Below are 18252 nucleotides of genomic sequence, written 5' to 3'. Positions count from 1 at the left end.
AATATATATTTTATCAGCCTTTCTTACAAAAACTATTAAAAATACAAGAACTGTCCTGAAATCAAAACTATATTTACGTTAGATGGTCTGTACTTACTTTACTATAAATATCGTAATCTTAAATCATACAGGATGTTCAAAATTCTACGCCGAAACTTTCTAAAATGTAAAATAAATTTTCTTCTTTTTTTTTTAAACAGAACACCCTGTATATTATTTTTTTAGTAAATTGAGAATTAAAAAATGAACATTTTTGTATTTATGGTATTTCAAAATTTTTAACGGTTTCGCAGATATTTCCGGTTTTATATTTCAAACCACTAAAACTTATTTAAAAAGATCTTAAGATTATGTAATGTGATCAGGAAGAAAGCCAAAAATGTAATAATATACAGAGTGTTCCATTTAAAAAAAATCATCCTGATCCACTCACACTTTTTTGAGTCACCCTGTAGAGGTTAAATTATTTTCCAATATACGAAATACATCATAATACATACTTTAGGTTTGCACTTAAACAAAATTCCTGAGTTTTTAATTTTAGGAGCTACAGATGCCCGACGCACTATTAACGGACCATGTATAGGAAAAGTGTTAAAAATGAGCGATTTAGTGTAGCACAAAAGTTTTATATCCATAACCTAACCGATTGTGCTGTTAGATCGTGTTTCACCACGATAGACAAAGTCGACAAACTTTGAACATGAGCTTATAAATAAATATTTTAAAGACTGACCTGAATATTATACACATCGTTCTCCGTAACAATATCAGAAACTGGGAAAATCCTGAAGTACTAAATCCGTTTTTCTCAGGTGTCAAATTTTCCGATGAGTCTAATAAAAAAAAATAGAAAATATTAAATTATACTACTTTTGGTGGAATATATTAACAAATTTGTTAAATATAAACTTTAAATATATTAACAAAAAACCCATCCATTTACTTTTAGAGCATAGCAAATTTCAGCAATCGTGTTATTTTTATATTAATATTTTTACATACTGTCTACTAAGAAAATACAGCAGAAATATTAAGAAAGTTTTTGAAAAAACTACAATCAATTATTTCCAATAGATTTCGATATATCGATTTTTGAATTCAAAGTTCTAATAGCGCAAACCACTGCCACTGTCGAACACCAACTCAATTCCACTTATTTTTTACCAAAAATGCAAGTGTTTCTAGCTTGCGCTTAAAATTTTACAAGCTATAGAAAAAATTACAACGACTCATTAATAAATAAACAAATAAAGTATCACGAGACATAAATCGACAAATCTGCTATATCCCCTTCCACGTCTCTTAGCAATGTGCACAGTTTCTCGGTTTATTTATTTTACGTTTGTCAATGTGTTTACTGTTCTCTCTTTGTTCAGTACATTATTAACGCATTGTACTCTTCTTACATACGGAAATCTCAATCCAAGACTAACCTTTGCCACCCCTTTCCCAAGACCATATACTGTCTTACCTAATAGTGATGTAGTGCAGGTAGGCAACGCTAGACCACCTGCTTTCTCAGATCCATTGGGCAAGGTGAGGCATTCGCCGTTGGGCTTCATAGCCGTATTTTGCTTCACGATATCGTTGGAGATTATCTTTCCTGTTTCTATGGCTTTAGATATGGCACTGCTACAACGACCCGCGTTGACAGCAACCACCAGCTTTTGAACGTAGTCTCCATGTTCGCCGCAGGCAACTTCCATTACTAAAAAAATAGCAACAAAAAAATACCGTATGATCGAAGAAAAACGGCGTCCAGTTGGCTTAGAAATGACAATAGATAAAATTCCCCATATTTACATATAAAATGACAGCGATCTTCATTTCATAGCCATCGATGACGACGTTATTTTTCGATCATATTGTATAAAAAGACATATATATTCAAATTTAAGAAATTTCTTAGTTATCTCCAAAAAATCCTATATGGGTTTTTCGCCACTGCAAGAAAATCTACAAAATAAAATAATTATTTTATGTAAACACTTGCGTTAATCCCAAATGGAAACTACTTGTCAGAAGTTAGGTTTAAAAATATACAAATTTGCCTAACGAACAAAAAAATGCTTAACGTTTCGGAAAGTTTATCTCTCTCCGTCGTCGAAAGCAAAAAAATACAAAAAATAAAGAAAAAAACTATTTAAAATATTTAAATTCAACTATTCGAGAACACAACAGTTTTTTTAAACAGATACGTCTACAAAAACCATTGACGTTCTATTAAAATGACATTATATATCAAGTTCAAAATTAACAATTACTACCTGATAACAATTACTTAATAAGGTAAAACCAAAAAACCCAAACTTTGTGTATGATTATTTTTAATTTTAACGTATGTTATGTTTATTTATGTTATGCTTTTTCGTTAAAATCAAAGTTCGTTTCGTTCAATCAATTTCAAGAAGCGATTGCCATACATTACTAACATCTACAGATGCATGAGCAATACATTTATTTTTATTAGATTGCATTAAAAAAGCCTCTTTTATTTTTCTTTTAGAGGCTATCGCTTCTTTCATTTTAATTTTGGCGTTATTAAAATTTATTCTGTGTCCTGTGTCCCATGAATGCTGACAAATCTCTGATTTGTGAAAATCTCCCTTTCTTAAATAATCTTTATGTTCTTTAATTCTAGATGTTTCACCAATTTTTCAATGATGTTTCTTAGTTATGTTATGTACTTACTAGTACTATTTAGGGATAGGTACAATTAAAAAAAAATGAAGCATAAAAAATATGTATTAAATTTCATAAAGAAAATGCACAAAATCTCCTAATAACATCAGAGATATTATGGAAATAAATTAGACAATTTTACCGTACATTCTCATAAAGTATTTTTCATAGAAGAGGTCGACGATCTTTAAATTTCAATCCTTTACAGATTATAAAAATTAAAAATCATTTACTAAATTCGTGAAAATTATAATATATTTGACTGATTTGTGAGGTTCTTGTTCTTCTGATATGTCCGTCATTGGTTCTGTTTCGTTATGCCTCTCTGCTTATCTCCGCTCATCCCTGATAAAATTATATTTTATATTTTTTTGTTTATTTATCTGATTTCTGTTTATTTTTGTAATGTAATTTATTTCTATTTTGTTTTAGGGGTCGCACCACTCTGGCACTTTGTGTCTTTGTATCGGTTTTTTAATTGCGGTGCGATCCCTTTAGACACACTTTTATTAAGAATAGTAAAATTATTAATCTGTAAAACGTAATGGGGTCTAATAAAAAATTTGAATTTGACGAACCATCTCCTTGATTTAATTAAGAGGTGAAAGAACAAATAAATATCAGCAAAATGTTAACAGAGCTGGCATAAATGTAAGAACTTGACAACGCTGTTTCCGATACGCTCAGTCCATCCGCCAAAAAATGTATGGAAGGAAAGGATATGAAACTGAAGGGAAACGGAACGGATAGTGTGCATTGTCCTATTCATTTACATGATATAATATTTTATGTAAACGGAAGGGAAACGGAAGTGAGCTGATACGGAAGGTATAGTGAGAATCAACATCTTTATATGTCATTAAGGAATACCCAATTTATTAAATAAACTATTAATGTAAACTAATATTAGTAATTATTATCTTTATTACATTTCCATATTTATTTTTCTCTAATGTAAATTCAAAGTACAAAATATTTATAGAGTCAAAATGTCAATGGTATAATGGAATATTAAAAAAAACTACTAATGTATTTTCAAAAGAAGAGAAGCAATAAAAATATTTAAGAAAAACAATGCATGTGCACGCGATCTTGTTATTTTCAGGAAAACTAGTAAAACTCTAAGCAATATGTAATTTCATTTCATTTTTGGCATGTAATAAAACTTTATTACTAGGTTAACAAGACTAGTAATTTCGACTAATTCTGTTATCGTTATTAACAAATTAAAAATAGAAAATTTAAAGCTTTAAACTTTCTCAGACGAAATTATATAAAAATAAGTTGTTTCCTGTAATTAATTTTTAAGTGAAAGTGACTAGCTGCATCACTGCCCGAACTGCATGTTAAACTTATTTTTCCTGTGGTGGTGGGAGTGTAGAGGTACGCAGATATAGAATACGATCAATAAAAGGCGGTAAAGTAGCCTTTGACATGACAATGTGATATGATTTCCGTTGGGCTGGTCTATGTACGTCATTTGATACAAATTGATATAAAAGTTAGTCAAAAATTAATAATTCAAATAAAAAAAATTGTAAAAAGTAATAAATATTTTTTCAAAATGGATTTGTCTTAAAATTTTTCTAAATTAAATTTTAATAATTCACAAATTTTTATGGCAATAATTTCAATAAGTGATATACAGGGTGTTTCAAAACAAATGCGAAAAACTTCAAGGGGTGATTCCTTGTTCAAAATAAAGGGTAGTTTGCTTTATAAACGTTGGGTCAAAAGTCAACCATTAGGGAGATATCGCGGTACAAAGATGGCGGAAAAATAATGTTTTTATTTTTTATTTTGAAAACGAAAAGAGATAGACTAATGAAATTTTACGGAAGCATTACTGTTATGAAAACACACTTTCTGGTAATTTTTTCACTTTTTTAAAATGAGTGGAAGGGGTGGAAATAAACTACCCCTATCATTCTTGTTAATGAAATTTAAAGAAAAATCTTATGAAACACACGCAAAAAAAAATAATTTTGATAGTTTAGTTTATTTAGAAACTTTTTTATCTCTTGTGTTTTTTTGATAAAACTCACCGATTTGAAATTAAAAAATAAAATGTAAAGCATTACATGTCAGGACAAAAAAATTTTTAGATAAAGAATCTAGTGGGCAACTGTAATTTTTTTAGGAAAAAATCTAGTCGGCCGCTGTCACTTTTTAGGATGTTTCTAATATTGTTTTATTTGGCCATTACCCTACTGCAATACGTTATTATCTAGATTATTATTATTATCATTATCACTAGATTCTTTATCTAAAAATATTTTTAGTCCTGATATGTAATGCTTTACATTTTATTTTTTAATTTCAAATCGGTGAGTTTTATAAAAAAAATACAAGAGATAAAAAAGTTTCTAAACAAACTAAACTATCCAAATTAATTTGTTTGCATGTGTTTGATAAGATTTTTCTTTAAATTTCGTTAACAAGAATGATAGGGGTAGTTTATTTCAACCTCTTCCACTCATTTTAAAAAAGTGAAAAAATTACCAGAAAGTGTGTTTTCAGAACAGTAATGCTTCCATAAAATTTCATTAGTCTATCTCTTTTCGTTTTCAAGATAAAAAATAAGAACATTATTTTTCCGCCATCTTTGTACCGCGATATCTCCCTAATGGTTGACTTTTGACCCAACGTTTATGAAGCAAACTACCCTTTATTTTGAACAAGGAATCACCCCCTGAAGTTTTTCGCATTTATTTTGAAACACCCTGTATAGGAGTCAACCCAATTGACTGACAAGTTAGCGTATGCCAACCGTGTCAATTGTCAATCGTAGTAGTTCTTGTCACAAGTTCTTGTTTATTAGTGTGTAAACACCATGTTATACGAAGAGAAACCTGGGTGCCAATGCCGTACCGCCGGCGCCGGCACATGAAGGCATTAAACAAGTTGCAACAGAGACACCTAAGACAACTGTTAAGAATCAAATTGTCCCACCATGTCTCAAATCCTTGGGCTCAAACGTATTAGTGCTTGAAAGAGCTAGCTGCGAGAGCGCTGAAGTCATGATTACTAAATCCCGCTTAAGGTGGGCTGGTCACGTATGCAGGATACAAGAAAACCGCCAACAAAATCTCTTCTTTACGGCGAGCTTGTTGACAGTAAGAGGAAACAGGGAGGACAACTCAAAAGGTACAAGGATATTTTCCACGAAAACTTAAAGAGGATAAGCAAACGGAATCATTGGCAGGAAGCAGCGCATAACATAAGGCAATGGAGAAGAATTGCAAACTCAGTTAACAACGACAACTAAAAAGTGAAGAGGCATCTAAGTAATAAGATTTTTGGATGTCCGGAAGATAGATAATATCAGGTATCAGACTTTTCAGTCACAGAAATGCTCATGACTGCGTAATCGTCTTAGGATGCGTGTCAAATACTCGTCAGCGAGTAATGGCAGTAGTAGTAGTAATAGTGATGTTTAACCTTTCTTACGTTTAATTTGCATAAATAAAGTCATAATCTCTACTAATTTGCTGTTTCGATCTAAATAACCTCAACAAAATTGCTGAAACTGGAGGGTGTAAAAAGTATATATGTTACGGTTAAAGTCTGATGTCCGGTTAATGTCGACATTAACAGGTTAATGTTTGGGTTTGGTTTTGTTTTTGGTTGTTTTGTCGTGCGTTATTTTTGAGATTAACAGGGTAATGTCGACATTAACCGGGTACTGGACCTTAACCGGGTACTGGACCTTAACCGTAACATATATAATATATATAATAAATATATATATATATATATATATATATATATATATATATATATATATATATATATATATATATATATATATATATATATATATATATATATATATATATATATATATATATATATATATATATATATAAATAAATATATATATGACAAATAAAATTTAAATGAAATCTAGATTCTTAATTGTTCTCCCATTTTAACTGTATAATAGAGTAATTAATATGCACAAAATAACAAAAAATGTTTAGGTAAAAATTTAAAAAAATTATCAAATTACTAAAAAACGAAATCATCCATTGGTTTTTTCGTAGCCCATTTTCCGGTCTAGGCTGGAAAAACCTGAGTTTTCAACAAAAATAGTACATTCTCAGCTGGGCGGATTATATGTTTTTAATTAAAAAAATACTAGTGGTATGGCACTTTTTAAATTTACTTAAAAAAATTATTCAAATTAAATATTTACAATCCAGAAATAATAATATTTATATTATTTACCCTCATTATTTAACTCACTAATTTTGTAATCTAAGTATGGCATTCACAATCTGATTTCAATTATAAAACTGGCACTGGCTGAAAATGCCGGTTCCAAAAAAAATAATCCACTTTCTTTAATGCCAATCATTAAAATAGTAAAAATAAATTACTCACAACTCTGAGTTATTTTTACGAAGCTCGTATAGTTTTCAATTATCGCAATATACGCTCGCCCAAATACCATTAAAATAATTTGTTTTCCTCGTTGATATTTTCCATCTATATTCAATTTTTATTTCAAAAAAATTACACCTTTCGATATAATGATATAGCGCGAAGGTATCTATTATTCGTTTCTAGGAAAACCTAACAATGAAAATCAAAAAAAGTATTGTTATTCAAGAAAAACTCTAATTAGTTAATATATCCAACAATAACAGATATTCGCAAGTTGCTTCTTCTATATTGAATTATTAAATAAACTATACACCTATTGAATATAATGATTCGAAGTGAAGGTATCGATTTTATTATTAGTTTCTAAGAAAAACTATTGAAGAAAAAAAAATCGTTATCCAAAACAAAAAAAAATTTTTTTTTGTTTTGGATAGTTGAAGAAAGTTTAGTCTTTTTATGTTATTAACAGCTGGCATATTATAGTCAGGAATGGTATGGAAGAAAAGGATATGGAACGGAAGGGAAACGGAACGGATAGTGTGCATTGTCCTATTCATTTACATGATATAATATTTTACGTAAACGAAAGGGAAACGGAAGGTAGCTGATGCGGAAGGTATAGCGGGAATCAGCCTTTAGGCGGAGCGGCAACATCGCTGCCGCACCGATTGAGTGGAACACATACCTGACAAACAACAATTAAAAAGGAGAGCGAAACTGTAAACCGAATTTGGCTAGATGTTAAATCAATTTCAGGCAACCAAACCCGCAGGAGAGCATTTATTGAAGCCATATATGCTCCATGTGGGTGATAAAGACAAACTGAACGCGTAGAATTATAATTATATAACATAAAAAATACACCGACAACGATCTTCATTTCCAAGCTATCTCTGACACCGTTTTTTTTTCGATTATATGGTACATACCGTATGGTACGTACCAAATCTGTTATTTTATTTAATGGTTAACGCAATGTATGAAAAGAAATATACTATCAGTTTCCATATTCCTGCCAGTTATCAGTTTCCTTATTAAATTTTCTTTCACGAAATTAAATAAAAATTACGTTTTTTACTATGAAATGTCTCTTTTCCGGTAATTATTTTTTAAATGAGAGTGACTCGCTGCATCAAGTGCAATAACTGCATATTAAACTAAATATCCTGTTGTGGTTTAAATAAGAGTCCATTTCACTCGTCCAAAAAAGTAGCATAATAAGCGTTCGGCATTTAACGTTTTATATAAAACTGGCTAGGTATTTTTATACAAATGTAGAAGGAAATTAAAGATAAAGGATTATACTATATTCGTACTGTAGCACATTTTTAGACAACTTCTTTATTTTTAAGATTTTGATAGTCAAGGTTTTGATAGTCATAATAAGCGTTCGGCATTTAACGTTTTATGTAAAACTGTCTAGGTAGTTTTACACAAACAAAAAAGGAAATTAAAGATAAAGGATTATACTATATCCGTATTACAGCACATTTTATTTATTTTTAACTTCTTCATTTTTAAGATTTTGATGGTCAAACATCAACAAAATATTCCTTATGTTTGGTCTAAATTTTCTCGAAAATAAAGCCATAATTTAAAATTCCGTTACAATACGGAAATAGATTGAAGTTTTGTGATTACAGATATATATAATTTATATGATTTTGTAACAAATTGTTCGCTATTTTATGGCAAATGCTGAAGCTCTGCAAACCTTAATTAAAGCACGTGTGTTTGGAATTTTAGGTGTGGCCCTTTAAACAAGGGTGTGGCTTAACACGACAGGATCGGGCTAAGCCTTAGGCAGATTTCTGAAACATAATATATATTTCCTTCGGCCACACACCCGCTTTACCCGACCACTGAAAGCGACCCGAAAGTACAGCATAATAGACTCTTAAGACTCACAATCTGCACGGGAATATTTTCAAATAATATTTATCTCTGATATTGTGGTTAAATCAAAATATCAATTATTAGAAATGCGATGTAGGCGTGAGTGACTTCAGTTGTTAATTGTGGACGATAGGACCTTCATTATAATTAAAAATTAATTTTCCGTGTTTATATTCCGTGAATTTTTCCGATATTTTAATAGCTATCCTGATATTTGGAGCGAAAACAAATCCAACATATCAGAGATTATTACATTATTTCGAATTATTTTCTTTCCTTACGGGGGCTTTTATGATAATCCTCTGTGGTAATGCTTTGACTCCCGGACTATTATATTTATAATGTAACAAGAATCAATCGTTTTATGTATTGTTTGACCTAGACCCACAGCTTCGTGACGTGTAGGAGTGTCGATATCGATGACCCTACTAACATTGTTTCCAGTTCCGATGTGACTGCATTTCATAACGATTTTTACATTATTAATGAGAACAGTAAAACATATTTTATACTCCTTCCGAATCCTTGACATCGATGCTGTTATCGTGAATAATTAAATCTTTATAAACAATATGCCATAATGATTCTAAATTATATCGATAGTTGATATAATGCGTAAGATACTTCTTACGTTTGTTTGAATGTGGTAGACAATAGACAGTTAAAGCAAGGCACAATACGTATACGTCTCTCGAGACACGTAAAGATACATTCTGGCTGAGAGCGTCGAGCGTCGCATCCGCCCCATTGAACTCGAACCCGACGCTCAGCGGACCCTAGCGCAACGCCAAACGCGACGCTGTCTGCCTGAACGGTCTAATTTAAGTTAAGTGAATTGATTCCATTTCGACACGCGGACGCGACGCAAACGCGACGCGACGCTCGACGCTCTCAGCCTGAATGTACCTTTACGCAGAAACCTACGTTACGTCTGCCGTTGCGTTGTCGTGTAAACAAGAGTTAAAGTAAGTATTTTGACGTACGTAATGCAAAGGGTACATTTGTAATTCTAAATTATTTTGTGAAACAATTTATTTAATTTTAAAACTGAAAATGGATATCTATTATTCTATTGATTCCACATTAAATTTATAAAAGTTCGAAAAATGAAGAAAATTAAAAATGAAAATTATTTTATTACAGAAAGTAACCCTTACAACTTAAAATGTTCTTAGTAATAAAATATATTGGAAAACAGACACAGTTTTATGATTATTTATTAGATTCCATCTTTTAGAATCCTCATATAGATTTCGCTAAGAACTAACATTTAATCAAATAGATTCCAAAATGAGTTTATTATGATGCTTAATATTTTCATACTAATTTATTGTAATAAAATATTTTATAATTTGTACACAAAATTTATGAAATAATTTAATTACTAGCCAGTTGTTGAAACGAGTTGTTTGTGAATTTGTACGTTCGGCATCATTCGGGTGAAAATCGAAACTCCTTCGGCTCGATACGTTTGCGTTTTGTACGTACGTAAAGGCACGTAAAGATACGTATCACGTATTCGTAAACGCAAGTGAATTTCACACTGCGCAAGCGTACATGTCAAACGATACGTTTACGTCTACGTCTTTGGCCGTGCTTTAACTGTCGAATGATTCAGTATTGAAACTAAAAGAATTTCGGACTTCCATTGTCTTTATTTATTTTTTTTCAGGTAAACCATTCTGAAGCCGCTAATAATGGAATAGTTAAAACTTGTACCGTACGTATCGTACCTTGTAGTTTTAATCATTCTCTAATATTATTAATTACAATATAGTAAAAATATATAAAACGGTGACTAACTGGCGGTCTACCATTTATCGGCTTATCATCCACGGTATTGCGCCTCATGAACAAAATATACACAAAATTATTTAAAAAATCGCCTAATTATTTATTATTTCTGGTTATAGTAAAGTACCTAACATTTTTACTGTAGTCTGTAGCAAAGTTTAGTTTACGAATTTGGTTTTGTTTTTCTAATTTTAAGTGTCTAAATCTCTACATAATAAATACCAGTTGAATGGATTTATATCAAACCATGCTGGGTGCTAGTAAAAGTATCGTTTACAGATTTCTCTCAAGAACAATAAAAGAACATTGCAGTTAAATAATGTGGACCATACTTCTGTTGACATCGGGTAAATTAATAATTTTCCTAAGCGGATATATTGATAATGTTACCAGTATTACTCATCTAGCAATACTTCTGTTATATTAATCAATTAAGGCCGTAAACAAAATCATATAATATTTTATATACTAATTCATTATAATAAAATTAAATCATAAAAATATTGTAATTATATTCCTGCAGTTTAAGTGAAAAGTTTTGTTCCTAAATATCTACTATACATAATAAACGCGTGTTCAAATATTAATTCTGTGGAATATATCATCAATATAACATAAAACTAGATGTAATTAACGAAATATCATCGTAACAACAGTTATTTTAGAAACGTCTAGGTTTACTTATTTCACTGAGATTTATGAAAAAAAATCCTTTGCCTTGGATACCAATACCGCCACGTTTTGGAAATAGCTCAAAACAAAACAAAATTGAACGAGGCAACATCCCCCCTCGCCCTCCTCAAGAGTAGTTTTCAGGCGCTTTTAAGAATCGAAATTAGGTCGAGGAAAACCGAAGTGGGTAAAGACAACTGGAAATAAATCGAAATGCGTCAAAGTTGGGCGACAAAATGCGACCTTGACATATTTCGAATTGTTTCTCGCATAGTGCAGACGCTGTTCAAAGATTTCGATTGTACCCAATATTAAAAGAGATTCGGATTTGTTCTTACAATTTTCAGTTTTGGTAGTAAATCATTTTTACTCGACATAAAAGTTAATTACAACTTCCTTAAAGCGCTATTAAAAATAAAGAGAGTACGGGCAATAATGACGTCTAGGGCTTAACCTCGCCAAAATTCGATTGTTATTCCCCAGCCGTCTTTGACGCCTTTTTCTTTTTAGACCGTATGGTATTTTTGTGTAATTATCTTTTTGTCTCTATTGTTCTGTTATGCGGGGGATGATAAAATTCGTGCTCTAATTCCTAATAATCAATTCATGATGCATATTAAATTGAGTTCAGAAGCTCGTATAGATCTAACAACTGCGTTAGAGCCAGCCATACGCGAATACGGGTATTAAACCTAAATGAGTTCTAGTAATGTTTGCAGATTACGCTTATGTTTTGTTGTGCTTTCACTACCATTAATGACAAATTTTCCTGGAAAACCGAACTTGCTCTATCAACTGCAATAAAATAACAAAGTACAAACTTTTAACTTCAAAAATACAGGGTATGTCTTCTTGAAATATAACTCAAACTTATGTTTTTTAAACGGGATACCCTTAAATAATTTTTTTTTATTTGCCTATTAATTTCCTCAATACTAATTTTCACAAAAAAGATAAAAAAAATGCATCATTTAACTTTGTAACATTATATTTGACGCTAGTTTCTGTGTGAAATTATTGCACAATTGCGATAAAAATATTAATGACTCTTATTGACAGCATATTATCTAAAAGACGCACAACTAGTCGTTACTGTAGTAGCACAAGTATGTCTGTGTAAGTAGTTTCCGAAAAACACCGGATAGTAAATAATATAGTAAATAAAGTGGCATAAAATCACCATTTTAAACAGATTTTGTAAATACTTTGCATACTAACTAGTTAGATTGTAAACTTAAACCGTTATCATATTATTATACGTTGTGTAACAAAATATATTTTAACAAAACTTAAAATAAATCTAAAAACCTTAATACCTTTAGGGTATTAGGGTTTTAAGATTATTTTTATACAGACCGGACTACCGTAGTAGTAACATAGGCAGAACCGGACGAATTAGCGTATACCCGTCCGCCGGATAAAAAGCAGGCGAAAAAATGCGATAAAATAAAAATAGGTAGATATGTCTAAGAATGTTTCAGAATTTGTATTTATTTGTATAGATTTATATAGATTCTCGCGACAGTTCTCGTGTAAAATTTATTTTTTAAGTAAAATAATGGATGTTTACGAAGTTCGTGCGAAAATTCAAATTGTAAAATGGTATTTCCAAAATAGGTCTTATCGGAATATACAAACAATTTTTCCAGAAACTTTTGTAAACAGGCCAATTCCATCTTTACCTACAGTATCAAGAGTTATTAATAATTTTGAAACACATGGGTGCGTGTTCCCACAAAAACACAAAAAGCCTGATGTGTTGATTAATGAAGAACAGGAGTTAAAGCAAGTGTTCATTTGTGCTACCGCAGATCAAAATCCCACGTTTTCAAGTAATCAAATTGCTGAGGTGGTTGTCCTGCCCACAATGTCAATATTGTTCAAGAATATTTGAACACTTTTCCCAACCGTTTAATTAGTGGACATGGAACCGTTTTGTGGCCCGCTAGATCACCAGATCTTTCTCCCAATGACTTATTTTTGTGGGGTTATGTAAAATCCAAAGTGTGTGGTCATAATAATCTGGATGAGCTTCAAGTACAAATACTTCCAGAAAGGCTTAGAAAGGCTTTCCAAACTATTAGCCCTAATATGTTAGCCAATGTCAGACGGGGTTTTTACGACCGCCTAAGCTTCTGTCTAGTACAAGAAGATGGTCCTTTTGAACACTTGTTATAACTTTTTCTTATTTAGAGTAATATTTTAGGTTTTTTTGGGTTTAGAGAATATATTTATTTTTAGTTTTGGCTTGTAAACACACTCGAATAATAAATATTTAAGTATTTTCATTTTAAATGTTACCTTAAGTGAAGGTAAACACTTAAAATGAAAATAATAAATACTCGGCACTCCTCGCGTCGTATTCCTAGTCTGTCACGACCGACCCGTCACAAGCACAACTGCAGCTGCGTACTGCTTGACCAGCCGACTAGCCGGCAGTGAATCTGAAGTACGAACGCAAAACGAGTAAACGTAAATTCGTCCGGCAACTTGCTATGTTACTAGTAGCCTGGTCTTCTCTGTATACACATCGGGACAGGTCAACTCTGTGTATAGGATTTTAACGTGTAAGACAGTGATGTAGGCAGCTTAATGGCAAATCAAATGTATTAAAAAGAGAAAAAAGTTGGGTGGGTATGGGTGGGAACATTTCTTCTGAGCGGTATTGCCAGATTTTGCATCAAAATTTCAAACCGCATAAGTAGACGTTTCAAAAAAATGTGGCATCTAGGGTTGGATCTGGATTTTCGACAATTAGTTACTCATTTTACTACAACTGTAATAGATTACATTTAGCTTAAATATATTATCTTCATTTCAGTAGTATACATTAACATTTTTAATATAGTTTATTTTATTCTAATTTCTTTAAGACTACGATAATATACTGGTCGGCAAGAGAAAATCTTGGGTCGTTTATTTTAGTCATCATTACTACATGTCTAGAAGTGAATCGTTATGGCAATCTTGTAAGTCGGGGAGAGAAAATTATTACCTATCCACTTAATCATAATCATAAATTTAACATAGTTTATTTTATTCTAATTTCTTTAAGACTACGATAATATACTGGTCGGCAAGAGAAAATCTTGGGCCGTTTATTTTAGTCATCATTTATTTACATGTCTAGAAGTGAATCGCTATGGCAATCTTGTAAGTCGGTACAACTGTAATAGATTACATTTAGCTTAGATATATTATCTTCATTTCAGTAGTATACATGAACATTTTTAACATTTTTTTATAATACGTTTATTTTATTCTAATTTCTTTAAGACTACGATAATATACTGGTCGGCAAGAGAAAATCTTGGGTCGTTTATTTTAGTCATCATTACTACATGTCTAGAAGTGAATTGCTATGGCAATCTTGTAAGTCGGGGAGAGAAAATTATTACCTATCCACTTAATCCGGAGCTCAACTTCATACGCTTGGGAAAATTCTTGCTCTTTCTCTTTGTTCATTTATACAATCACAGAGTCTATAGACTCTGTGCACGACAATCGGCACCCAAAGCCGTGTGTACATTATCGGTTATATCATTAAATAAACTAACCAAAAAATATGCTGTATTACGTAGTAAATAGTGCAAATTCTATTGTCGACCATTCTAATCAGTATTAAATAATAATGGAGTGAGCCAGTGTGAAGTGAGACATTAAATGATTGATCTTTTGTTAAATTACGTGGTATAACTTAACACAATGATGAATCGTTTAATGTTTCATATGCACCTCCATAATTATTTAATCTGTAATCATACTGATTACATTGTTCGACAACAGAATTTGCGCTTTTAGTACGTTTTGGAATTAATAGATTATCTGTCTTATTATGCAACTAGGGATGTACGTGTCTACGTAATAGAGCATCAGCATCTCTCTCAATATATCGTATTGTACTGAACACGTTGACACACGAGAATCAGCAACCAAAGCCGTGTGTACGCTTCATTAAATAAACTAACCAAAAAACATGCTCTATTACGTAGTTACGTACATCCTCAGTTACATAATAGGACCGATAATCAATTAATTACATAATGTTGTAAATATCACAAATTCTATTGTCGACCGATCCGGATTAAGTGGATAGGTAATAAACTTCTCATTTTTCTCCCGTATTTTATAGTCTTTTCTCCTTCAGTATATCGTATTGTACTGAACAAACGTTGACTTTATTCTTCATGCACACGACAATCGGCATACAAAGCCGTACGTTATACGTTTTATTAAATAAATTAACCTTTTTGTTTATTTATTAGTTCGTTTATGCTTTATTTAATGATTGATATTATTTTGTTAAGTTATACCACCAAGTGCTATAAACTAGTACAAAATTAAAAAAGTTAATTTTAAGTAAAGTTCTTTGAAATATATCTATATTACTATTATGAATGAGAACTCTTATCGATTTTTAATTTGGAATTATATTAATTGCCATGTGTCATGTTTTTATTATTATTGTCAATTTTCTGCGGATAGCTGATAAATTAATCTATTGTCAATTCAATATGATTATAATATGATGTTCAAATACCATTTTGTTATTCATAAAAACGGCCTTTTTATTACTTCTCTTTCATACTGATCCATCAATAAATATTTCTTACGTGTTGCAGCAGACGAGCAAAATTTATTAATTTTAGGGTCCTTTATATTTACTCATCCCTGATTCCATCCAATTATGGCCGCTGATGAAGCGGGAGGTAGACGTTCGCTTTCGGTCATAGGCGTACTGAAAACTAAAATTTCTTATCCTCGTATTCAGAATTATAAATAGCAATAAAAAGGATAAAGATAAGTAAAACTTTATACTGATAAGTTTGCTGTACCGATATTAAAAAAATTGGTAGTAGGAAATATTATTTCATAATATTATGACATGATAATGTTATAATGTAATACTATAAAGTAAAGTAAAAGATTTGAAGTTCCCTTTTTGCTGCCAGGGCTAATTTGGACGGGGCCTACGGAGCAAGTTTCTAAATCGACTCTTACTCACGAGATATCCGATCTCATCCGGCCTCGAACCGGCGTGAATGAGCAGTGTGTGACAATATATTTTACACTTTTGCCTTTATTGGACAACAGCACGATACAGAATTTCGAACTGGTCACCCGTCTATCCACTAGTATCGCCTTACGTCGCTTAACTTCGGTGTTTTAATGTGGTGTTTCGACGTAGCTGGACCGTTGGTTGCCCGTAATACTATAGCTACAACCGTTATAACACTAGTTATACCACCCTGCATAAATTCAGCATATAAATAAGTAATTTATTTCACACCCCTTAAAGTGTAGCACAATTAGAATCATAAAAACGATGCCACTTAACAGTTATATAATGTTTATAATGTTAATTTTAAAGGTCGTTTTACATAAAAATTGTTTATCTGTTTTTATTTATGATACAAAACCCGCTTGATCATAAAACTTTTTGATCATGTCGATGAGTTTTTTTATATTGAGTATGTATGGGGCTTAAGAAGCAGCGTGGTGAAGGCGTTGTTCCACTGTTTGCATCTTAAACATTGTCAGCTGTCATAAAAAGATTATTATTAAAATTCTAATAAATTAAATTTTACAGAATTCATAAGCAAAACTTTTAAACTAAAATTGGCTGTAATACTAAATCTAAAAGAAAATAAAATATTAGTACGCCTATGACTCAAGAGTTTGGTTTGGTTTGGTGGCGACACGTGCGAAGAGATATGCATGGCTTCCACATTTCGAGAGGCGGGGTGAGACCAATCAGCTAAGACAAATCAAGTGGTTGGAAAGAATATGGCCGTAGATGCCAGGTCTAGGAAATATTCCCTAACATTAAGGTTTCTATCCAGGAAATACATTTTTAGAAATCATATTTTTGGACACAATTTAGTGTGTGTATTTAATATGTTTCCTCAAACTTGGCATTTCTAAAAGTATCATCAGATAAATATTTTAAAAGAATATTTTTTTGTTGGTAGATTGACCGTGCCAACCAGGCTTCAAAATTTTCAAAACTTCATCTGGCAACACTGACAGTATCGAAGTCCTAGAACGGTAGACATACTTTGACACATTTATCAAATCAGTCGGATTTTGAAAGGGGTTGAGTGTACACCATTCTACAATATATTTACGATTTTGAAGGTTATCCATACATCTCGAGACGTTTAATCTTTTAACAATAAAAAATAATTAAACGTCCGGTTGTATCTACACTGCTCATGTGTTTTGTTGCTGTTTCAGCATAAGTTAAAACAAGCATTAAAAAAATGACTAAAAATCAACTTTAAAAAGGACAATTAGCAAAATAATTATAAAAAATTAAATCAAAGGTTCAAAAATACCTCTCCTGTTGTGCTTCGCAATAGCCAAAACGGTTATAAAACTCTGACCTAACATTAGCTAACATAACAGCGGGATATTTTCTAACGACTGAACGATTTTAATCGCAGCCGTCAATATTCATGGGTCGTTCATGGTTATGGCCATAAATGGAGTTTTTTACATATCCCCACAGAAAGAAGTCATTGGGCGACAAATCAGGAGAACGTGGTGGCCAATTAATTTTGCCTTGTGTGGAAATTAGCCGATTGGGAAATGTGGTTTGAAGGAACAGATTTACGTTCCGCGCGTTATGCGCAGGACAGCCATCCTGCTGAAACCACACTTCCTCAAAATTGATTGGCAAATTTCGAACTGCTGGTACAATTTGGTTTTGTAGCATATCCAAATATTTGGCAGCTATTAACATACCATCAATAAAAAAAGGCCCAATGATATGATTTTGCAGCATGCCAGCCCAAACATTTAGTTTTTGTGGAT

At 31.6% G+C, this 18252-nt stretch overlaps 1 protein-coding gene across 2 annotated transcripts in view; it reads right to left on the bottom strand.

The window, feature by feature from the left end:
* LOC115874689 (ATP-binding cassette sub-family G member 4) overlaps positions 1-18252 on the bottom strand; it is a 101902-nt gene that overhangs the window by 3907 nt on the left and 79743 nt on the right. For both annotated transcript variants that reach the window (XM_030889918.1, XM_030889919.1), the window contains exons 8-9: positions 1475-1711; positions 737-836 (exon numbers count right to left, since the gene is read on the bottom strand). In XM_030889918.1, the coding sequence (XP_030745778.1) occupies positions 737-836; positions 1475-1711 (337 nt within the window). The remainder of the gene's footprint in view (positions 1-736; positions 837-1474; positions 1712-18252) is intronic.

Source organism: Sitophilus oryzae, unplaced genomic scaffold (genome assembly GCF_002938485.1).
Source record: "Sitophilus oryzae breed Bouriz unplaced genomic scaffold, Soryzae_2.0 scaffold_1297_pilon_pilon, whole genome shotgun sequence".
Classification (NCBI taxonomy): Eukaryota; Metazoa; Arthropoda; class Insecta; order Coleoptera; family Curculionidae; genus Sitophilus; species Sitophilus oryzae.
The sequence above is the reverse complement of the archived record's forward strand: the minus strand, read 5'-3'. Positions and strand labels throughout refer to the sequence as shown.